This window comes from Camelus dromedarius, chromosome 12 (assembly GCF_036321535.1).
Source record: "Camelus dromedarius isolate mCamDro1 chromosome 12, mCamDro1.pat, whole genome shotgun sequence".
NCBI lineage: Eukaryota > Metazoa > Chordata > Mammalia > Artiodactyla > Camelidae > Camelus > Camelus dromedarius.
This window is the reverse complement of record NC_087447.1, coordinates 57,868,631-57,893,182: the sequence shown is the minus strand read 5'-3', so window position 1 is coordinate 57,893,182 and position 24,552 is coordinate 57,868,631. Positions and strand designations below refer to the sequence as shown.

The 24,552-nt window shown below is 43.7% G+C and overlaps 1 protein-coding gene across 18 annotated transcripts in view; it reads left to right on the top strand.

Annotated features, from left to right (window-relative positions):
• The window catches only part of SYTL2 (synaptotagmin like 2), a 99,539-nt gene that overhangs the window by 39,264 nt on the left and 35,723 nt on the right, over nt 1-24,552 (top strand). For 12 of the 18 annotated variants that reach the window (XM_031460473.2, XM_064492772.1, XM_031460485.2 and 9 more), the window contains 3 exons: nt 2,408-2,892; nt 11,884-12,035; nt 13,879-14,014. In XM_031460473.2, the coding sequence (XP_031316333.2) occupies nt 2,780-2,892; nt 11,884-12,035; nt 13,879-14,014 (401 nt within the window). In that variant the 5' untranslated portion in view covers nt 2,408-2,779. The remainder of the gene's footprint in view (nt 1-2,407; nt 2,893-11,883; nt 12,036-13,878; nt 14,015-24,552) is intronic. The other 6 variants (XM_064492777.1, XM_064492778.1, XM_031460482.2 and 3 more) reach the window with 2 other exon arrangements.

Genomic DNA, 24,552 nt, shown 5'->3' with positions numbered 1-24,552 from the left:
AGAAGCTTTTACACAAAGCACTAGTTGGCTTGTAGTTTTACTCGAAGGTGTGGAAACCAGCAATTCCCCCGTTACCCCCCTGCTAACTTACCACCGCTGGATGATTTGTTTTCCCCTTTTGTTCTCTTCCTGTTCCACTCACTGAACTTAAAAACAATCTCTTATTAAACCTTATGGCAGTGCAGTGCCTCATCAGGGACCTGGTTCCCAGAATATGGCCCGAATCCGTTTCCTTGCCAGCCTTTGAGATCTAAGGAAGTTACTGTGCATGAAAGAATTGAGGTAGCTGTCCCTGGTGAAGCTGTCATTTTGGATTAGGTTCACTCAGTCATTTACTCATTCACTTATTTATTCACACTGAGAGACTCAGTCAGATGAGAGAGGTGGAGAGCAGACAAATAATTACAGCAGTGGAGATTCACAGATGGAGGAGAAAGTTTTTGTGATAGTCAAGTTCCTGCTACAAACGTTTGGTGTATAACAACCCCAAACCTCAGTGGCTTCCAACAACAAACATTTATTTCTTGCTTTGATACCTACAGGTCAGCTAGGGTGGCCCTTCTTCAGGTGGATCAGCTTCTGGTCTGTCCTTGTATCTCTCTTTCTGGGACCCAGACTAAAGAGGCAATGGCTACCTGGGGCAAGCCCTTCTTGAGGCTCATGGCTGAGTACAAGAAGCCAAGCCAAACCACACAGGCACATCCGCAGCCTAGGCCTACATCCCATTTATAACATTCCATTGGCCAAAGTAAGTCACAGGCCAAGCCCAACATCAGAAAGTTAGGGAATGAATACCCTGCTTACTCTAGTGGCAACATAATACGTGATTGATTGTGTAGTTCTGTTTAAGGGAGGGAGAGAAGAATTAGGAATAAATGAATCTCCTACAGCATTTAGCTCTGGCTATGGAAGTGAGGCGAAGGCTTCCTGGAGGTGGTGACTTTCATCTTGAAGGATGAGTAGTTTTCAAGACAAAGCAGGCAGTAACATACGCAAGCGCATGCAAATTTTTAAAAATGAGAATGAAGTATTGTCTTGATACTGTTTGAGTGGTCACTGTGGGTAATATGCAAAGAACTACAGGAAGTTAAAAATAAAGGTCATCAGGGTGCCTGTCTATGAAGTCCAAACTTCATGAGGAAGATCAGAAAGAAATGTGAAACAAAAGAGAAAAGGCAAATATGTAACCAGTACACTCTTATTCAGCTGTGCAGGGCAAAAGTGTGAGCTCAGGAAGGAAACTGGAACATATTTTTAGTAGCTATTTTTGGTACAGGATGCAAGATATGTGCTGTTTTATATCCATTATTTCATTTCAGCCTTAGAACCTATGAGAAACATCCCAATGTCAGGTAAGTACAAACGGGAAACCCAAGCCTCACAGTGGTAGGTCACCTGCCCAGTGGTTTGTAGTTAGCAAGTGGTGGTGGAAGTACTTCTTAGTAGTTCTGTTTTGCCAAAGAGCAAAGAATTTATTCATAAAAACTAGTGGTGTATGGACTATTTTATTCTTAAGTAGGACTGCTTTAAAATTTATTAAAGCCATGTTTTTAGAGTCTATGGTACATGCATCACTGCACTTGTTAAAGGGCCCCGGTCCTGAAGTAGCTAATCTCTGAAGTCCCACCTGGCTGCAGCATTCCATAGGTCTCGCCCTCTTCTCATTGCACGTGGGTTTAAAATGCCTCAAAGAAAATAGCATTCTTGCCCAGGATCCTACACAAAAATGCTCACTTTGAATGGTGAGGCATTTTGAAATTCTGCCTCTTCCTTTCCCATAGGTTATATACACACACCAGTAAGTTTTCTTTCTTCTTGGAAATGCAAGGCGATAAGTTTGATGAGTTGCTCCAGGTCCAGCCAAAGTTAGAGGTGGGACTCAGTGGAGAATGACAATTCCCACTATTCTGCAAACTACCTCTACCTAACACTAACTCTCCTGTCATTCCGGAGCCCAGATGTACTCTAGAGGAACATCCCTACACATGAAGAAGTCAGCATTTGTGAATTTTTATTTCAAATTTCCTACCCATGATCACTTGACCACTGGAATCAGATCTTCCTTCTTACTGACCTCGGGCATGACCTTTTAACTTAGCTTTCCCATAAGTTTGTGAAGAGAACTACCTCCTTCCTGCAGCCATCCCTTCCCTGGGCAGGTAGTTAAACTTTGACAGGCATTTTTGTGTGGTCTCCATCTCGGTGATTCAGAATTGAGTTGAAGCATGTTTCACAACCTATTTTTCTATTTGCTCAGGAAGCTGGCAGAACTGGTTTCCCTGATCTCAAAGACCATCTCACATGGTCATTTTTGCCTTCCCAGACATCTTTTAAATCTTAGCATAATGAGCAACGTTATAGGAACTGCCTCTCGCTGTCTGACATTTACTGTGTCACGATTCCCCAGGTAGGTGATGCTCAGCTGCTCTTGCCTCTCATCAAGTTGACGGCGGACGGAAGAATAAACTGTGTCTCAGACTGGTCCAGAGAGGGGGCGTGAGTTGGAATGCCGCTGTGGGAACAAGTGACCTGTCTGGCAAGGAATGCAGCATCCTGAGAACCTCCTCTGACGTCATCCCACAGACCACTGCTTCCTCTAGGGAAAGGGCGCTTAGGATTTTGAATCAGCCACCTAAAACTTTTGCCTAGCCAAAAGAAGTTTGCTGCAGAACTGAACACGACATTTCCTTCTGGTTTTGCATCTTTTAATCATCCGGGCTACAGTCACCACTGTTTTTCTTTGAGAATTTGAAGTCAGATCTTACTGTCATTTTCGTGCATGCTTTTCAAAATGATCGACTTAAGCTTCCTGACAGAGGAGGAGCAAGAGGCAATCATGAAGGTTCTGCAGCGGGATGCTGCCCTGAAGAGAGCTGAAGAAGAGAGAGTCAGGTAAGGGGCAGGAGGGTGGTCTGGAAGAAGGGACACTTTTTTCCTCAACCGTAAGTGATAGTTAAGACTTTGGAGCCTGACTTACAGGTTCCAATTTTGAGTTTATTTCCTGGACAGAGCTTTCTCCTCCTTTGCGTCTCTTAATTTATGCCATAGGACTCCTGCCAGAAATAGTCTTGATTAAAAACCTAACTAAACTCCTTTAACTTATTAAACACTGGATTAAAGATGAAATACTATATACAAACATATGCATATATCTACATCTCTATATATTTGCAGCCACTTTGTTTTACTTATTCTACTTTTAGAAAAATAGACCATGTACTAAATTAGAAAATGTTTGAATTTCTAAAGTTTTTGGAATAAAATTAATTGAGAAATAGCTGTCATTTTTGCTTGTTTTCAGAAATGTTTGAATTGGTTTCAGCAGCAATTGAAATTGGTTTTGACTGAGCCAGTTTTTCGTTTGTGTCCCCCAAGAAAGAGTGATGACTTTGACACGCTGTTCTTGTTGGGAGGGACCCAAATGTTCTACATCAACATTCTGACCACTTCCGCTCGCCTGCCGGGTAGCAGGAGCATGACAGCAGAATGCTGAGGAAGTGGGCTTGAGTCCAAGCCCTGCCATCTACTGCCTTTGTCATCTGGGTCTTTGAAGGCAATGAAAGGCTTCCTGAATGTGCATTAGTAGTATTAACTGCATGATCCACATCCCAGGACTCACCCAAAAGGAACATAAGCCATGTTCTTACTTCCTGGGACACAGGGATTATCAGTAATGGATTTATTTGTACCCCTTTTATTTTCCATATTTTGACCATAATTTAAACACGGATGCCTTATAAAAGAACATGCTGAAATTCACCTCAAGCACTCTGGAGCGTCTAATTATAGCTACTAGTAATAATTCATATGTAGACAGTGCTTAGCAAATTGTAAGGGGCTTGCACGCCCATTATTTCTTCAGAGCTCACAACACTTGTGCAGTTGGAGTGCTGAGTGGGGTGTAATTATACCCACTTGATGTGTGAAGAAACTGACTTTGAGACAAATCAGGGGATTCACCCAAGCTCATGCAGTCTGTAGGTGTCAGAAGTGAGAATTAAATCCTACTGAACTCGTTCACTAACTCTACCTCCCCTTCCTGAGAAAACCGTAGTGGACAGGTCATCCTGGGACCTGGCCATGGAGAAGAGGGTGGCTGTCTTGGTGTGAGGTAGGACGCTGAGCTGTGATAGTGACAGGAGGTGGCTGTAGGTAGTGAAGATCATGAGACTGGGATTTCTTGCTTGCCATGCCCCTTCCCTCAAGTCGCTGCTCTCCATTCAAAGCACATGGAGTGCTTTGAGCAGTTTTCCCTGGAGGGGTGAGGGTTCACACCACTGGGTCATCAGAGCTTCTTGGTAGTATTCAGCTTTTACCCATTCACAGTTCATGAATGTTACTCTCTTATAATCCTCCCAGCAACCCCAAGATTGGTAAGGCAAGACCATTATACCCACTTAAGAAATAAGGGGAGGGGGCAGCACAGAGAAAATGCTAGTTGATTTTTAAAGCATAGTGGGAAGTGGGAATCCTTTAGCCTCTCAGAAGACAAGATGGAGAGACTGGGAAAGAAAGCAGTGGAGCTGCAATTGCACTGGGTCCTGTCTCTCTTCCTTTCTCAGGTCACAGGGACTGTGAATATTAGAGAGCTGTGATTTTTGATTCCTCCCACTTGCAAGGCATTACACGTGGTCTGTAATTCCACTTCCTCTGTCTAGCTGGGTTACAAAAAAGAGATTCGTCCTCCCTCTCTTCTGTATTTCCTTGGCCCCTGGGATTCCAGGCTGCTGAGTTTTCCCTGTAGTTGTGTGATTCTGCATAAGGTGAGTGGAGGCATTTCTCAGGCACCTACAGTAGTTGATGAAAATATCTGTAAAAATGCAAAGCTCTGCCTGGAACTGGGCCTTGTAAGGGGTGTGAGTAAGGGGCCACTGACACCAGCCAGTCTACAGCTACAGCAGAACTGCCGTGAGTCCTTCTGTGGTGGAGACTTTGCAGTCCCCTTCCACGCACTGTTTCTGGGCGTGCCTCAGAAGCTGCTGCTGGTGCTGGCTTTGTTTTTTTTTGCTTTTGTAAACTGATGGGAGGAAGGCTTGGGATGGTGAGAAATCTGGTGCAAGTCAAGTCCTGTTTACTGCTACCATTCCAGGGGTTTTCCCAGCTAGACACCAAGCAGCTCATGTGGAGTTGGACATGGGCAGGTCCAGGAATGAGTGACTGTGTTCCGGGGGCGCAGATGGACACAGGACCTGCAGCCTATGGTTGCTGAAAGAGGCCCAAACCATGGCCTGCTCCACACAAAAGGAATGGAGCTCTGGCACCTTTTGCTCTAGGACTGAAGGGACTCGAGATGGTTCTGAGTCTGTCTGCTCCTGGGTTGGTGGAACCAGGAGTAGGTCTCTGGTCTCTGAAAATGCTATTCCACAGGCTTTTGCTTTTCACCATGCCCCAGCTGTTTATCTTTGGCTCTTCCATCAGAGTTAAAGGCTGATAGCTCTGGAAAGATATTTTGGTCCATATCAGTCACTTGACAGATAAAGAAGGTAAAGCCCAGAGAGGGGGAGTGCCTTGCCCAGGGTCACACAGCTCATCAGTGCCAAAGCCATGATAAGAATAGCTCTTGGTTTAGTGCTTTTCCTTCGACCCCATGCTGCACGCTGGTATTGTTCTCTCAGAACAGTGAGGGTTCTAGCATGGTGTAGGGAAATAACTCCCCTGCATGGACCTTGAATCAAAACTCACCTGAGTTTGAATCCTATCCTCACAGCTAATCAACTGTGGTTCAGCAAGTTACTTGACCTCTCTGAGCCTTAACTCAGAGACTGGGAATGACCATAGTATGGAACTCAAAGAATTAAAGTCAGCACTAAGCGAAATAATTCTTAATCTTATCAGGTAATAGGTGATGGATGCATTTTAATTCCCTATGGAATATACCATTCCACCTGTGCCTCTAAAAAAGGACAGATTCTCCAGTTAGTGGTCTGATTCCTTAGGAGGGAATTACTCCTAAAACACTCAGATATTTAATGCAGGGGAATTTAATTGAGCACCTTTTAAACATAGGGAACTTCTCTGGACAATGACATGAAAGGAATTCTAGGATAACTGAAATGTAGTCCCAGGTCTCAAGGAATTTACCATTTATCCATTTAATGGATTATCAGTTGCAAATTTAAAATCTCAATTTTGTTTCCCCAACATGATTTTACAATGCCCCGGTCCTCCTAGTTGGTATGTGGCTTTAGAAACATGAATTAGAGAATTCTAATATTAGCCTAAGCAAAACATCATTAGAAAGGCAAATCTGCCACTGAAATTCAGACTCCTATTCACATGCTAATTGATTATGGACTTTGGAGTGTAACCTTCCTGTACCTGTGAGGACATTACTGATGGATTATGGTACTGCTGCCCGCTAAGAGTGGACACTTCCTCAGAATCCTTTTCAGTGTGTCTGTAGATGAGAATTGGATTCAAATTGAGATCTGGTTGCCATTCCTAATTTATCCAGTGCTTTGACTTGTTCACATCCAACTCATTTAAGACACTTTGGAGATGATTTATCCTCTGTTTCTTCCCATCCTGATTTCATGGCTGAGAAAATGGGTATCATGCAGGGGAAGGGGAAGTGTCTGGTTACCAAATCACTCAACCTGTTAATGACATAATATGGATTTGAACCCAAGGAAATATCCACTGTGGTGTCTCCGGGGTTCAGTTAGAAGAAAGCAGCTCCAGGTCGCTGTAGCCACTACAACTGTCCTTCCTGCTGCCTCTGGACCCATAGCCACAAGTGCCAGGCCAGTTACTACCACACATGTCTACCCAGTTTGCTTCCCTAACTACCATCTGGAGACACTGCACAAAGCAGCAGTGAAGCGGACATCAGGATGGATTCTTTTTCTCTCTCCCAACTGCCTCCTCCCTCTCCCCGTCTCTTTCTCTCTCTCTTTTTCTTTTTTCTTTAAAAGAAACACCACCAAACATACATATATATAATTTTAGTCTTTTATGGTTTGAAAATGACACACTCTGGGGGTGGTATTTCCTGTTTTTGCGTCACACTGCCAGCAGGAAATCATTGCCCCTGTGTCTGTGCACCACCAGCACCACGTCGCCCACCCCATAAACACACAACCACATCTAGGCTGATGGGCGTTCTTGCAGTAGATACCATCTCAACCGCGACCACATCTTATGATTCTCAGCTGCTGCCTTGAGACCTAGTTTCTTTTAAATGAAGGCAACTGTTGTTGAAGAACTGCTTTCCAGGACTTCTGATGGTGTTTTCTGTCAAAGCAAAGGGAAAAGGAACCAACATTTGTCCAGGATCTACGTTGTACGCAGAGTTTCACACACATTTCCCCTTTTCATCTGCATAACAGTGTAGCTGCACCCATTCAGCGATGAAGAAATAGGGTGGGAGAGGTGAAGTGCCCTGGAAGATTGAAACCTTGCTTATCCAACTACAAAACCTGTGCTTCTCACACACTCTGCTGCCTCGCAGCAGACTGTGGGAATCTGTGATGTATCCACAACACAAGCAATAACACGTTTTCTTCTCATTTTCCACTGTGAAGAACTTTTGCAGTTTATTTCATTTTCACATGTGTTGGGTTTCAGATTTTCTATCAAAGGTTGAATTCCTTTGTATAATGAGTGAAGTATGATAGCCATCTTAGAAATCAAAATCATGTTTGTCTCAGGCAGGATGGGTTAGTAGAAAGAATGTTGGCTAGGAGTCAGGCTGGCTTCCGGTCCCAACTCTGTGTGACCTTGGGTGAAACTCTTAACCTCTCTGGGCCTCATTTCATCTATAAAGTGAGGCCATTAGTAACTATCTAAGGTCCATTTCAGCTCTCACATTCAACACAAACATCTAAGAGTACTTTAAAATCATATAAAATCATGTAATCTAACCATCCAGAATATACTGAAGGGTTAAAAAAAAAAAAAAAAGGAAGCTGGGGAATGGACCAATCAGCCTCTCTGGCCAGTCTGCTGATTCTTATTATCCACTGCTGAGTAGATAATGTCAGTCAGGTCCTGCCTATGATGTTGGGCCTTTGCTTAATCATGATGAAAAGCTGGAAGCTGGGGTGTGCTACGTTAAGTATAGGGAGGAGAAGCGGGTAGGCTGAGGGGAAAATGCTGAACCCAGGATGAAGGGCATCACTGCCCTCCTGGCTTTCCCCTGGAACTGCTCACGTTCTCTCTGCACCACGGGAGTCAACACTGGCAGTTAGGGCTATAGGTTTGTTATGTACAATTCCAAGCATGTGCCTGGTATATGGTAGGGAATTCATGAATTAGTGAATAAACAGATATGGCCTTTAACATACAGAGAAGGCAAGATGGCCATCTTTGGCAATTGATTAAATTCTTTGGACATCATGGTGAAATTGTAAGGATGAAGTGAGATGATGTATGTTAAGTGCCAAATGTGAGGCCCCATACAAAACACATGCTTTGTGGGTGTGTTGGCTGAAGGGCTGGGGACATGACCAGCATGTTCTGCCTAGGGGGCCGGCAGGACAGTGTCTTCTCTGGGCTGAGTGTTCATTTTCTACCTTCCCTTCTGCCCACCAGCCCATGGGTGTTTATTGAGCATCTTCTCTGCCCACAGCTCTCTACTAAGTACAGCGTGCATGGAGTGGGTGGTAAGGTCTAAAAACTGTGAATTCCAAGAAACTTACCCTTTTCCCTCTTCAACTAAATGGTACAGTGGCTAGAGAATTAGGTGCTAACTTGGTTGGTACAGTTAGAGTTCAAGAAAAATGAGAGATTAATTAGGGAAGACTTTATTTTTTATTTTTATTTACTTTAATTGAAGCATAGTTGGTTTACAATATTATATTATTTCAGTACAGCATTGTAATTCAGTAATTTTAGACTATATTCCATTAAAATTTATTGCAAGATAATGGCTCTAATTCCCCGTGCTATACAGTGTATCCTTGTAGCTTATCTATTTTATACTTAGTAGTTTGTATCTCTTAATTCCATGCCCCTAAATTGCCCCCCTTCCCCTGTCCCCACTGGTGACCATTGATTTGAGTTTTCTGTATCTGTGAGTCTGTTTCTGTTTTGTAAATAAGTTCATTTATATTCTTTTTTAGATTCCACATATAAGTGATATCATACAGAATTTGTCTTTGTCTTTTCTGAGTTATTTCATAAGCATAATACTCTCTAGGTTCAGAGAAGATTTTAATAGCACCACTTAGATGGTGGGATTTTTTTTTCAATGATCTACACCTTTGCAAAACTGGTGCTTTGATGTTATACATATGGATTTATCTGTAAAATATTCCACATGACTAACATAGAAAAAGAAATTGATTAACCCTAGCAGTGATGATCATGTTAGGGCATTTATAAATAGCACTTACTGAATTTGAAAGAATTTCCTTTCCTTTTGCTACTTTAAAGAAATGAGCCAGAAACCCAATCTCAGTTCTTTACTGTAATGGCTTCACTGTAAGGGGCCATGTGCTTCAGCGAGCCTGACTCACAGCACCTGCTCCCTGGGCACAGGAAGCTCAGTGTCATCAGAGGCTTGCAGACTGTCATTTAGGCAGGGACAGATCAAGAGTTGCATGGGGACCATTACAAAGTGCCATTCAGCTGAACAAAAATAAGTAATCTCATGAAGCGGAATTGGGAGTTATGCTGTGAGAGTTTGGAGTCTCTTTCGAAAGGATGATGGCTGATGCCGTATTTCATCATGCTTTTTCCTAATCCGCCAAGGGATGAGATGGTCTGCCTCATCAGGAGAGGGCACTGCCAGTGGGATGGAGCGTGGTTCACTTAACCCCAGCAGCGAGGGGCCTCTCTGATCTTTTGCCTGACTCAGACTGGGCTGGCTGTTGAGTATTTATCTGTTAAGTGATTTATTCACTCAGCAAACAGTTTCTGCGTATCAGCTCTGTGTGTGCCAGATGCCAGTGTTACAAAGGAGATTAAGAGGTAGTCCTCGCCTTCAAGGAGTGTGCAGCGTTCACAGATTAGTGGATGAGAGAGATGTGCAAGTAGATCATTGGAACACGGTGTGGTGAGTGCTGCCGTGGGAGCACGGACAAGGGCAAGTGGCATTGTGCCCTTGGGAAGCAGGGAAGGCTTCCCCGGTGAGGTGGTGCACAGATCTGAGGGATGAGGGGCAGCATGCTGGACAGAGAAGTGAGGGAAAGACATCTGAGAGAATTCACATGTATTGATCTCTCACCGTGATCCAGGCACTGCTAGGTACCTTCAAGTAAACACCTCAGTTAATCATCCCACAAGTCTTGCAGAATATGTCTTATTTTCCCCTATCTTTACAAGCAAGGAGGCTGAAGCTTAGAGGACTTCTGTAACCTGCCAAAGGTGATAGCTAAGAGTCAGAACTGGGATTTGGACCTAATTTGGGGCGTCTCCAAAGCCTATGGGCTTCTGCTGTACCTTCCTGCCTGTAACATCCACAGAGGTCACATGAGAGCAGTCTGGACGCCAGCAAGAAGTTCAGTGTGCTGGCAGGGAGGCACGTGGAGCAGGTGCTGGAATATCAGTCTGAATGGTAGCCCGAAGCCAGGAGGTTAAGGGCCTTGTGTGATATTCCTTCACTCCAGAAGTGCTGAACAAATACCCACTGTTTTCCAGACACCAAGCAAAGGTATATCGAATACAGACCCTGCCCCTGGAGGCTCACTCTCTAGTCGAGGAGAGCAGGAAGGACTTCTCTCGAATTCAGCTCAGATGTGGTCCTTTTGGGAACAGAAGGCAAAAGCTCTGCCAACAGCCTAGAGTGGGTCTTTTTGCTCTGCTGAAAACCTAGGCAATGGAGAACGATTAGAAATGTTTGATAAGAACCATGACCTTCCTGGTGATTCAGAACCATGAAGTGAGGACCCTGGGTCCCTGTCAGGATTTGGTGATGAGCTGTCACAACAATGTGTGTACAAGGGTTGTGATTGGATACGTTTGGGGTAAGGTCACTTCTTTCTAGGTAACTGGGGGAGGAGGGGAGTTTCCAGCACAGAGTTGGACTCTAGCTGGAAAGACCCCCTCCAGGCACACGTGGGAGAGCAGGACCGTACTTGCCAGAACCCGGGTGACAGCCCCTCCCGCTTTTCCCATTCCCAGGTGTGCCTGTGTGCAGCCCTCACACACAGCCCTGCCACCCCCTTGGTGTGACCACTGTGTATGTTCTCTGGCTGAAACACTTTGCTGCTTTAGGAGGCATGCCTGTTAGCTTGAATGGCAATCATAAAATCCTCTTGGATTTTTGTAGCGTATTATCTCCCAAAGTCTCCTTAAAGTTTTTATTCTGAGTACATCTCTACAGATAAGAAAAGATAGTTTGTGATTCTCATTTTATTGAGATGGATAGAGACTTGCAGAGATTTAAAGATTTGTCACATAGAACAGTGTTTTTCCCTCCGGTGTCAATTAGGGAGGTTTTAGGAGGGCAGTGCTTGGTTTGTTCTTTAGGTTTTAGTTTTTCAGTGAGCATGAATGACTGTGGAACCCTTAAATGCAGTATCTGCAAATGATGGAATTTACCTCTGCCTTCACTCCCCATCCCACTTAAGTTTGATCTTCCCTGATCCCAGCTTGTTGAATTAAGGAAGTTTAATATGTCATCTTTCCCTGGGGCATTTGCATTTGAACAGTGGACTCATAAGCCTATGCCCAAAAAGTGAATCTACTCTTGAGAAACTTCAGGCATCATCTGGGGACCATGGTTTAAATCTTTGAATTTTTAAAAATACTGAGCTTGGCTTCTCTGACCTTTCAGTCAAAGGGGAACATACTTTGTTAATCATCTGGGAGATTTGTGAGATCTTCTAAAATATTGGGAGCTTTTGTTTTGGCTGTATGTTTATAAATTTCTTTATTCAGTGTCACAGTGAACTCATTTGTTTACTGTGGGTTCTTAGCAGAGTATTTTTCCTTTTGTAGACATTTGCCTGAAAAAATTAAGGATGACCAGCAGCTGAAGAATATGAGTGGCCAATGGTTTTATGAAGCCAAGGCAAAAAGGCACAGAGACAAAATCCACGGTGCAGATATCATCAGAGCATCCATGAGAAAGAAGAGGCACCAGGCAGCAGGTGAGCTGATTTGGCTGGTGCACTTCGAGCCAGCGTTTGTTTGGGAAGGAGTCCTTGGGAGAAGGGAAGGGTGTCAGAATCATTCCTGAAACCTGCTGAGGAAAATCACTTAGAGGTATGCTTTGCAAAATGTGTAGTCCTGTAGGTCAAAATCTTCTTGCCAGCCTTGGGTTTGGATGGGTGAGGGCAGGGCTAAGTGATTCAGTGTGGTGAAGAAGGACAAAGCTCTTAAGATGCCATGCTGAATTGGAGTAGCATCGACAATTGGGGTTTATAAGGGATCCACCACCTCCTCTTTCTTTGGCTTTTAACTCTGGAAATTCAGAACCTTTTCTCCTGAGTAGGGCGACTGGAAGAGTTTAGCCTCCCTGTTCAATGACCTCGACATTTGGTACTTCTTTAATAACCAAGTATATCATTCAAGTTTCCATAAAGACAGTATTTTGAGGGCTTATTTAGAATTCTGTTGAAGTTCATTAAATACTTACCAGGTGCCTCCTCTCTAACTCGGCACTAGTCAGTGTAAACCTTTACCCTGGAGAACAGCTCCTGCCTAGTTCTAGCTGGTACTCAATAAGGAAAACAGCCATCACCTCTTCAGAGTCTAACAGATAGGTGTTTACTGTCTAGTATTTCTAATTGTAGTAGCAGTCTTGTAAGTTAGGTATTATTAGCCCCATTCTATATATGGGGTATGTAAAGTTCAGAGAAGTGAAGTAACTTGCCCAAGGTCATATAGGTGGCAAATGGCAGAGCCGGGATTTCAGTCTTTCTGACTCACAGACACATGCTTTACAGATGAGAGCTGACTGCTTATTATGTGCTATGCATGGCTTGCAGCCCTCTTGGTTTCCAAAACTACCCAGACCTTCAGAAGTCTGAAGGGTACAAGTTAGTTCTGTGGACCTCATTTTGCAGCTGAAGAAACTAGACTTATGTGTAAAGAGACCCGTGGATATGAGTATTTGGAAATTGGGAGCCTTTATTTTGCTTCACCTTCTTAACACTGATGAAAGTTATTTCTGTCACTTACTGGCTTTGTGGCCTTAGGCAAGTTTCTTGAACCCTTTGATCCTCAATTTCCAAATCTGTAAACTTGGAAAATAGTTCCCTCCTCATAGGATAATGCCTGCAAAGGACTCAGCACTGTGTTGGGTGCTCAGTCATCACTCAGTTGATGCTATTTATCTGAGAAGTGCAGGTAAAGGGCCCTGGGTGTTTAAAGGCAAAAGATGTTATTTCCTGAAGAAGGATCACAGAGGTTTTCTGGGAACCCTGGCATCTGAGCTGGCTATTGAGGAAAATGTGAAAGTTGGATGTGTGGAGATTGGGGGAGGAGGATGAAGAGGCAGTGAAGAGGAACCTTTCAGAACAGAAGCATTTTTTTTCCCCTTTGTATTCCAAAACCCAGCCTCAAGTTAGGACACATCATAGCTGTTGAGTAAATACTTGGTAATGATGGTGCTTCCATCCCAATGACGACTCCCTTCCCTGAGCATCCCCTGGCCATACACAGTCAGTCCTGACCCCAATTCGGGTCAGATTCACCTTGAGACTGTCAGAAGTTTGCTTTAATCATCTCTGGAGTTACCTGCACATTGAAAATTACGCCCTCGCTCTCCTGAGACTTGACTTGTAGGGAGAAAACATCATAGGAAGCGACTGACTTCTGTAGATGTAATTCTGACCCCAGGTCCCCAGACACCTGAGAGACTGCCTGGGCACTCAGGGAAGGCCTGGAGTTCAGGTTTCCAGCCTTCAATGATAAGAGCCAGTATGAGAGCTGTAGGTCATGGAGGTGAAAGATAGATAACCTTCTTGTCTTTACTGTTTCCTGTTTCAGCTGAGCAGAGTAAGAATAGAGCAAACGGGGCAAAGGGCAGCTGGGTGAATAATGTCAACAAAGATGGTCTCCTCCCTGCAGAGCTAGCTGGTGTTGCAGAAGAGCCGGAAGAAGATGTAACGCCAGCAAGCTCCCGGTAAGACAGAGCACATGGGGAGAGTGGCCGCCTGTGGGATTCCCGGCGTGGTGTGCTGCACAAGTGCAGATGCCACACTGGTCTTGTGCGCCTGGGGGAGGGGCACGCATGAGAGGCTTCTGGGCGCTCTGATGTGGACAAGCCTGAGCAGTACTCTTCCCTAGCTTTCAGAATTTCTAACAAATCTGCATATTAAATAAAATTAGAATATTAAGTGGTGATTTCTTCCAACACCAACCAGAGCTATTTTTTATTTGTGTTAAAGACTTCTGCTTAGTAGTGGATGGAGAGGGACTCCCAAATGAACGTAGGGGAATAAGTCATTTCAAGACAGAGATGAATGATGATCAAATTGTAACATCCTGGTACAGCAGAAGAAACTCAGGCACAGGAACCAGACAGACATGAATCAAATCCTGAATATGCTGTTTATTAGCCATTTGACCATGGGCAAGTCGTTTAATCTCTCTGAGTCTCTTTTCTTAATTATGGACAGGAATCATAACCTATAGAAAGGTTACGGTGAACGTTAGCAGTAATGTAATGTATGTAGAATACCTGGCACATGGTGGGTACTCATTAGATGCCTCTTAAGAATGCAGATTGTCCTCAATATTTCAGTCTCGGTTTTTTGGTGTTTCCCATACATTTTATCATCTGGCCAATCAAAATGTACATTTGTACATGGTTCCTGTGATACAGCTGATCATGGGGCTACGTTGCCACAAACCTTTTGAACCGTGATGATTTCCTTTTAGGTACTGAAGGATCTTCCCATTGGTGTCTGTCCCTTTGAGATATAATTGTTACTCTTTGGTGGGAGGGCAGTTGCATTTTATCTCTAACTCCTCAGTGAAGACAGTTCATTTCAAAGTCTCCAACTGGAATGAAGTTGATGAATTTGTTGGTGGGACAGCCACTGAGTCAGAGTCCAAGGCTGAGGCACCTGGGGAATAGGGATGTTTCCAACATAATTTACAGGTGAGGGAGAGGGTCTATAATATAGCGGCCAACAGGCATTTCAGAGTCAAATATGAGTGAAGTTACGTCACATGGATAATGGAATACTGATTCTATTAAGGTGCCTGTTATTTATCCACTTCCCTGTTGGAGAGTACTCACTTTGTTTTCCGGGGTGGGTGGCTGCACTCTTTTCCTCTGGGATGATTTGTAATGTTCTTTTATGTCTGAAGAGGCCATGTTGCTAGAGGTTAAAACATCTTAACAGTAGCCACAATTGATTCTGTGACCTTGCACTGGAAATGACTTAATTTCTTGGGCCTTTGTTTCCTTAGCTATAAAATGGGAATGATGATAGTTTGCCATCAGGATTATTGAGAAGTTTATTAGCTAGTAAATGTAGAATTCAATTCCTAACACAGAGTCCTCAGCACATAGTAGATGCTCAAGGAACGGAAGCACGGGCTCTCACATACATACAGGACTTTCAGGGAGCTCAGGAAAGGATGTGGAGAACAGCCTGCCCTTTCCCTTTATGACTCCACATGAACCAGCTGCCTGCAACCTCCCTAACAGGATGAAGGCTTGCCTGCCTTCCACAGGGAAAGATGAGATCTTAAATATTAGAAACTCTTGGGGTGAGAACACAGTCATTTAGATTCACCTTCAGGGAGCTGAGAGCAGCTCCTAAGAGCTGGGCTTGATGGGGCAAGGGGACGTCAGAGCACAGACTGATGTAAGAAAGAGGGTGCAAGTGCCACAGAAGGGGACAGGAGAAGGTTTGGGGTGTCAGACACAAACTTAGCTCATTGCACAGTTTTTTCTGGGTCTACTTCCTGTCCTTCTCCCAGGAACTCATTTCATCTCAAAGGGCCTTGCAGACAGAGGTGCCACTGCGCTTGTAGCTCAACTGATTTTCCTTAGAACTCACGTAACCTGGTGGGTACCCATCCCGCTTCCTCAATTTAAAGCTGTTAATACAACTTCCACATTTGCAGCTCTGTTTTCTATGTTCCTTGTGTGACCTCAGACGGGTCGTTCAGGTTTCATCTGTACATCAGAACCAAGCTGCCTCACCAGGATGTAATGAGATTAAGTGAAAGGAGGTGTGGGAACTACTTAGCATTTCTCAGGATGAACGAAAAGTAGCAATTTGCAGGTGGCATAATAATTGTGTTATTATAACACAGATGAGGTAGGTTGAGTAGGCAGGAATAAAAATGCCAGATGTACCCAGCGCTCTGCTCATTACGTGGCCCAGGTGGTAATCACCCAGAACTGTAGAAGGAGCCATCATTTACTTCCTCCTCTCCGTGTCAGAAATTACTGCTTTACTCCACGTCAGGTTTGTGCAGAGTTTCTCACCTATACTTTAACCTTGGGAACTGGGTGTGTTAAGTATATTTTGGGCCCTGTACTCATAGACTAAGTGAACTTCAATAGAATGACTCAATACCTGTCAATATTTTCTTAGCCCGGAGTCAGGGAGTGTGAGGCCACAGTGACTGCATATTGCAGTTTCTGAAGGAGTTTTTCTGACAGACTCTAGAGCAAGATTTTTTTTCTTCCATTGTGGGGTTCTGCCTGTGAATAAATAAAACACTGTGGGTACTCAGCATGTACTCAAGTGTGGGAAGCTGTCTGTGTTCTTCTGGAACTTATCTTTGTTTGCACCTGTAGCACCTGAGGAAGCAGAGAGAGGTGTGATGGACACTGGAGCAGAGAATGAGGTTCTCTTTAGAGTGGCAAGGAAAACTCCAGAGGCTCACAGTTCTAGTTCTGGTTACTAATCTTCAGCAGGATAGTACTGGCACAAACTGTGGTGAAGGACCTGTGTTTTGGGTTTTTTTTTAATTTTCTAATTTCTAATCATCACAGATTGATAGCTTTTATAGAATAATAAATATGAATACTAGGAAAATGAAATACAGAAAACAGCAAAGGCATCCAAGATAATAAACCCAGTGATCGTGTGCCAGGATGTCTCAGCAAACTGTTTTGAATGATTCTAAACGCATATATTGATTTCTGTACTTACCTCATTGTAAACCAGTAACAAACAGCTCACATGCTGACACTGGTCCATGAACCGCACCTTCATAGCACATCATGTCTCCCCCTAAAATAATTGTGGAACAGGTATACAGTGATCCAAAGGACATGGCTGAGCCAAGATGGGGAGCACAGAATGAAGATGTGAGAAACTCCAAGTGGGTCATGATCCTGCCCCCAAATCAGGAATCGTGTAAATACCTGACTAGAGAGGTAGGCCTGCTCTGGGATGAGAAACCTCTCCTTTATTACTTGAGATGACAAGTTCTGTGAAATGAGTTTGGGTGCTTGGGGCAACACTGAGAGTCTAGTAGCCTCTCTACTGATCAGGGCCTTAGATGTCCCCACTACTGGCGCTGTTTTGATCTGAAGGAGCCTAGAAGTGGACTGACATTTTAGTTTCTTGTGGTCTCTCTGATCTCTTCCCCGAAGACTGCCTTTCTGAGGACTGATCCCTCTGGTGGCTTGTATTATCTTGGCTCTGTGGTCACAGACAGGGCCATCCCAGGTCTCTTAAAAAAATGATAGTTCCGCACGTGTGCTCCAAGCTTCCCAATTCTTTCCTTCTTCTGGTTCCTCCTCCCACACTCTTGCCCATCTTACATCCCTCAGTTGCCTTGTGGCCTTCTCCTTTCTCCTTTGAAAGGCTCTAACATGCATTCCACCCTAAGGCCTACTTGACTTTATAATAACTTAGCCTGTATGGATGAAGGTTTTAAGCTTTTTTCCTTGTCTTATGGTTTCTAAAAGTTTAAAGAATTACTCTTAGAATGCATCCTGATAAAGATCAGAACCTTCAACCATAGGAAGCAAGTTCCTAGGTACAAAGAAGGTTATATTAGGGGCAGTGGGCATCAGTGCCCTGACGTGCACTAAGGAAGTGGTAGCCTACTCTGACCATATATAAACCAGCCCCAGTAATAATTGTCACTCAGTCAGAGGTCAATGACTGCTTTTGCTGGAGCAAAACTAACAGAGAATACTGTGGGCCAACTGGAGACATATGCAGAAGAGTTAGGAAAAGCCAGATGGAAGACAGTGTAAGAGTGAGAAAAATAAGACAAATAGGTGTGAATAGTGAGTTCAGAACCGTTAATGCATAGGTTGGCTAGGTTTACTTGTAGGGTATTTATTGGAAATAAAGTGTTTAAATGTCCTTGTTGGCAATTGATTGAAAACACTGACTTAACCTCTTACTAGCACCCAGCAGAATAAATCATCCTGTAGTGTTACTAATTCATTCTTCCTGCAGTCATTTATTCAGTCAATAATTATTGAGTATGTATTGTATACAAGATGGTAGCTACAAACTCAAATAAGATGTGGGCCCTGTCCTTGAGGATCTCATTCTAAAGATAGTCACATACAAGGCAGTTCTTGAAGGAGGAGAAGGATTCTGTTAGATAGACATGGGGAGAGGACAATACAGGCAGAGGGGATGGCATGGGGGTCCGGTAGGCCTGGCACCTGCAAGAGTCTAGTATGGTGGGTATGCTGCATGAGTGGTGGGCAGTTATGCTGAAAGAAGAGGCTGGGACCAGATTGTGAAGAGCCTTGAATGTTGACCAAAAGGCTGAACTTTTTCCTGTAAGTCACAAGGAACCACTAAGTGACTTCGAATCAGGTTTACTTTTTAGAGTGATCATTCTGGTAACTGTGTAGAGGATGGGTTCAATTCCATAAGGACATTATAACAGAAATTTAGGTGAGAGATGGAGAGAGCCTAATTAAGGATATGTGGGAAAGAGGACACTTGACAGAATTTTAGAGATGAGATTAGAAGAAATGTGAGGTGTTTGTAGGATGCACAGAGGTATGTAATAATTGATACAGGATATGTGGGTTACTTGATGAGGAGTTTTCAGTTGTGATCTATGTGTCAGAATTGCCCAAGGAACTTTTGAAAATACAGGTTTCTGGGGCTAAGTGTCACAGCATTGCTTTCTTGGGTTGAGAACCTGCATCTCGTTCACCAACATACCCCAAGCCTGTAACAGTGTATCTAGCATATAGTGGGCACTTGGTACCTATGGAATGAATGAATAAATGCCTGTACCCTCTCTTATAATCCTCCATAACTTATCACCACCTGACATAATAGTATATATTTATCTTTGTATGCATTTGTTGTCCACTCCCCTCCGATCCAGGAAGAAACGGACTTTTGCTTATGTATTTTGTTCACTGCTGTATCCCTAGCATCTACAACAATGTCCAACAAATGTCTTGTGGAATAAATGAATGAATAGATGAAGATTGAGAGATTGAGTGATTAAATGAGAATAGTTGATGAGCTAATCAATTATGAAATAAAGAATAATGGTGAATGAGGGGTTAATGAATAAACAAATGAGTAATAAATTAGTGAATGAAGTGGTTTGGATCCCAGGGGGAGACAGTAGAAAAAGAAAGGAAGGGTGGGAGGAAAAAAACTGAACTGCAAGGTAAGAGTGGCATCAGCAGTGTCCAGGTTTCGTTGTTTTGCGTTACCAAGAATTCCTCACTGCATTCCTATACCATGAATTCTGGTGATTATAAAAGATGAAAAAAAATTTGAGGGGAATTCTCAAATTTGGACAACTACAAGAGAGGAGCATTCAAGATGGAAAACTAGATGCCACAGAGGTAGAAGTGAACTTGGCTGCTGCCAAGGTTTGTAGTGTCCATTGATCAAAAACATTCCTAGAAAATGTCTCTAAAATGAGGTCAGGGAGAAGAAGATAAAGCCTGCACCATGGTGTTTCTTTCCATGACATTGGCAGGTTTTCCTCTGGGAACTTCTCTGTGAAATGATGAGAAAACCGTGAGTTTTCTTGCAAGCAAAATCTCGGCATCCCCACCTTACTTTGTTTTGGGTAGAATTAAAATACTCTTTCATTGTAAAGTCATCTTAGTGAGGTCAAAATGCTAGTCTTTGAGCTTCATTGCCTGTGCTTCAGTGATAACACACTTCTGACACCAGTCTCCCTCTACCCTCTGTTGAATGAGAACCAATCAATTAACACCATGTCTGTAGCTCTGAAATGGTGTTCTCCCGCTAATGCTTTTTCCTGGAAGGCTTTTGTTTGTATATATCTATCTCCTTCTCCCAGAAGGATTAGCTACTTGCCTTTACCCTCAGTAATACTCAGTGTCAGGCACTTCACTTGCTCCCAAAGGCAGGCTAGAGATGAGCCAATCTATGGGACAATGCATTTGATCTTTTGTCCTTGGATTGATCACAGATTCAGTGATGTGAACATTTCATTTCTCAGAGGTCTGCCCCACAGAATCAATTACATTGAGCTCTTAAAAGAATCCTTCTTAATCCTACAGGATCTTGGATTTACCCAAATCAGTTGTGAAGGATAGTTTCACTGTGACATCAGAGTGCCTTATGCTTGGTTGGGAATGTTTGTGTTAGATAAATCTGTAGCATGAAGTATGGTAGAACCAGAGAAGTAATATTTTACTTAAAAAAATACTGACTTGAAAGGCTGGCATAGCATATTTCCTGATTTGCTTCACTCAATTCCTGAGTCATTTCTTCCTGTATTTGTTCACGTGTTCAAGCCTCACGGAGTGTACCACGTGTTAGCACAGTGCTGGAAGCCAGGGATGGGCACAGCATTAGCTTCCAGGGTGTTAACAGTCCGAAGGGAGAAATCAGCAACAACAAAAAACATGGGGCAAAAAATCACTTGCAAAATTTGCTTCTGATTCTAGATACTGTTACTATTTAAGCAGAAAAATATCTCAAAAGAAGGTATGTCTGTTGTTATTTTTAACTGTTCTAGAGAGAAAGGCTGGTCAAGATTCAAAAGCTACCACAGCACCTAACATTATTATTATTTTTTTAGTTAAGTTTTCAAAGATTTGTATTAAAATGCAGACACTTTCAGGAGGAGAGCCCTAACAGCAATATCATAGTCTAATATTTTAATAATCTTCCTACAGAAGTAAACGCATTTTGTCTAAGTGCTACGTCTAGTATTGCAGGTAGTTTTTGATGGGTGCCTGAGGGAAGAAATTACAGAGCACAAGGTGGGAACTTTGGCTTGCTGTACAGTTTTAAGAACTCATCATGTGGAATGTATTGAATATCTTTTATTCAGGACACAGTCTGAGAATAGAAATCTAATCCCTCTGAGAGGCGTTCTGAGAAACAAAAGACAGCATCTGGCTATAAAGAGACTATATTCTCTTAGGAAAAATAATGCATCCATATATGATTATCTGATCACATGATAATAAATAATGCCAGGCAGGGAGCAAGGCCCAATTCCAAAGTGCCGATAAAATGGGCTGTAAAATTTGAGACAGGAGACCCACTTCCAGCTGGGTCAACAGGGGAGCAGCACCACAAGGGAGGTGAGATTTGGACTGGGCTTGAAGTTGGTAGCGAGGATTTGGGTCAAGAGAGCAGAGCAAACACTTGTGGGAGGGGCTGAGGGAAGGCTGGCGGAGGCAGAGAGGGATGAGGCATGTTTGGATGAGGGTCAGCAGGAAGGAGGAGTGGGAAGGTGCGTTAGGACAGATGGTGGAGCATCTCCAGTTCCTTGCTGAGAAGTTCAGACCTCAGCTTTGTTCCACTGGGCTTGGGATCTGGGGAACGGTAATGAGCAGAAGAGGGATATGATCATAGTTATGTTTTAGACCATTCCAGCTTATTGGTGGCATACTGAGAGGATTAGGGGAATTGGAACTTGAGAGTCAAGAAGTCAGATATGAGGCTGCTGGAGATGACAGAAATAAAGGAGGAGTCAGTAGGGGTGGAGAGGAAGTGACAGGTGTGAGAGTCACTGGGGAAAAAAATCACCCAGACTTCAGTCTTCTTGCCGTAAACTGCTTTGCTAATGCAAGAAATTGGAGGCAGTGTAGCTCAGCCATTACACTGATTGTCTTTGGAGCCAGACAAAGACACACCTGGTGCAAATCTCCAACTCTTTCATTAATTTTGTCACATAGAACAGGTAACTCTGCTCTTAACCCCCTCAAAACCTCAGTTTTCCTACAAGTAAAATGGGGAGAAGGATACATACCTCAAACAGGAATGTTGCAAAAATCAATTGAGAATAAGATGGTTGCTGTAATGATGACTGCCCAGTAAAAGGCAGGCAAGCAACACACTGTTGTATCCCTTAAGAGAAGCAAAGCCAGAGCCTGATCGAGGAAGTAGCTACATTTTCAGAGACAGAGTCTTGTATCTCAAACTCTTGTTTTAATTTTTTACTAGTTAGGCAGATTTGCAGACTGTAGCTAAGGGTATCCCACCTTCATTCCATTTTCTGTCCGTCACAACCACAAGGTAACCCAGTGAATACTGTATGTGTCTGGTATCTTAGTGTCCGATGGTGTGTTCTGAGTGCCTCGTTTCTTCTCTAGACCTTTCTGAACAGCAGGAACAGACGTTTTGTTTAAAACCTAAATAATGTTCCTCATTGTAGTTTGGCAGGTAACAGAGATAAAAACCAAAACCAAAACCATGGTCCCCGTCTGATGCTGCCTTCCCTGGCACTGGCTCAGTTGCCCTTCAATTGTTCAGTCACCAGTTGGGTACCAGGCACTGAACAAGGCATTGTTGGGGATAGAAAGATGTTCCAGGTACTCTGGAGGGATCTCCCAGTTTACTATGAGAAGTGAGCTATGTATGTATGGAATGAGGCTGTATAGCATAAATCCATGGCTACATAGAGTTTAGTAAGAGAGAGACTGGTTTCATCTCTGAGAAGGGGACAATGTGATGTGAAACAGAGGCAGTCGGAGCTGGGGGCCAGGAGGCGCAGGAATTGGATGTCCAAAGAGCAGAGGTATGAGAGTGAGAGTCTCTGCTTATCCTTTATTCTTAGTGAATGGGAAGTGGGAAGGAGAAAGATAGCAGGAAAAGATGGCTGTTCCATGGGGACGCCACCCATCAGCAACTGGCTCAGGTCCTCTGATTGTGTGACTGCTTTATTTATTAAGGGAGATAATCCAAAACCCCTGAGAAACTGACACAGCATTTGCTGTAAGGTTCCTCATATCACTCACTGGTTTCTTAAAATGACACTCAAGAGACACTGCTTTCTAGTCCTGAGCTATTGGCTATTTTTACTGTGGATTCTATCAGTGACCAGGTTTCTTTTTGCACATTGGCTGCTAGGTAACTTGATTCAAATTTGTGGTCGCCTATTGCAAGAATAGAGGCCTCTTGTAATGTGTTTTTCTTTTAGCCTTAATTCTGGCTCCATTATAAGTTCCTACTCTTGTTCCCTGCCCTTCCCTTCCCCATCCTTTTTTCCCCTCTTTCTCACATCCGGTGATCAGGCAGTATTTGATACACATCTGCCTCTTCTCCTTTTGCCTTGGCTGGAGTTGAGGTAATCCTTCTGGAACAGTGAGGAGGCTAACAGAAGGAAACATGGCTTCCTCAAGTGTTCAGCCTGTTCTTGGGACTAACTCTGTACAAAAATAACAATTGAGGTTCTGAGGGCAGGAAAGGAAATGAAGCTGCAGGAACATCTAGCCCACGATTTTGCTGACAATAGTCTGGGGCAAGGCTCTGAGGCCTTCGGGCGAAGTGCTCCCCTTCCCGACCTCCAGTTCCTTAGCCGAGTGGTGAAAAGCCAGTTCTCTCCGAGGTATTTTTCCAAGTTCTTGACTCTGATGCCGTAAGGAGAACTAGTGGAGTTTAACCAGGCACAGTGCTTTCAGCCAATAGTGACTTCGCGTCTTATGCCTGAGGCAAGGCCACTGGAACAGGAAGTCCGAGCAGGTGATTTTCCTCTTTCTCGAGGGCCCTCGTTTCCCCTTCTTACTCAATGGCCAGGGGAGTGGTTGTTCAGGAGGGAGCCGGCTCAACTCACATTTTTCTACTCACCCTCCCCATGCTCTCACCCTAGGGCCGCCCTGTCCCTTAGAGAGGGAACCATGGTCTAGAGAATCCTCACTCCTCTAAGCCAGCTCCTGGCTTCTAACCTCCCCCTGTCTTCTGGATGCTCTGCTTGTCCTCTTGTATTTGAACAGGAACTCACCTGTCCAGCCTGGAGAGTTGGGTTGAGAGTTCCCAGGAAGTTGTCCCCATTCGCCATTCTCCTGGCAAAGCAGCTCTTAGATCTGCTGTTTCCTCTGTTCCATATTCAAATCGCTTGTCTCACCTGAGTCTTTTCTTACCTTTTTTCTACCTGAGTTAGAGTAAGCACTGCCATTCTGGCCCTGGTCTATGGAATCTCTAAAATGCTCTGGGACCTTATTTCAGCAGGGACGTTCCCTCCTTGAAACCAACTGCTCGCTTTCTAGTCTGCACCTGCTGTTAGCTTCCGACTTTGAGGCAGGTTTATTTCTACAAATTTAAATTGCGAACCTCCTGTGTGCCTGGTACCATGATACAAGCATCAAGGCTTCTCATGGATGGCTTTGTCTTGTCTCATGCCTGTCTTTCATTTCTGTTCTACCATTGCCTTTGCTCTGCTGCTTAATCATCTCTAGGTTCGCACTCCCTCTCCCTTCCTGACAGTTTGATTTTACAGACTTCCTCTCCTATCCTGCCTTAATAGCTTTTGGCTTCA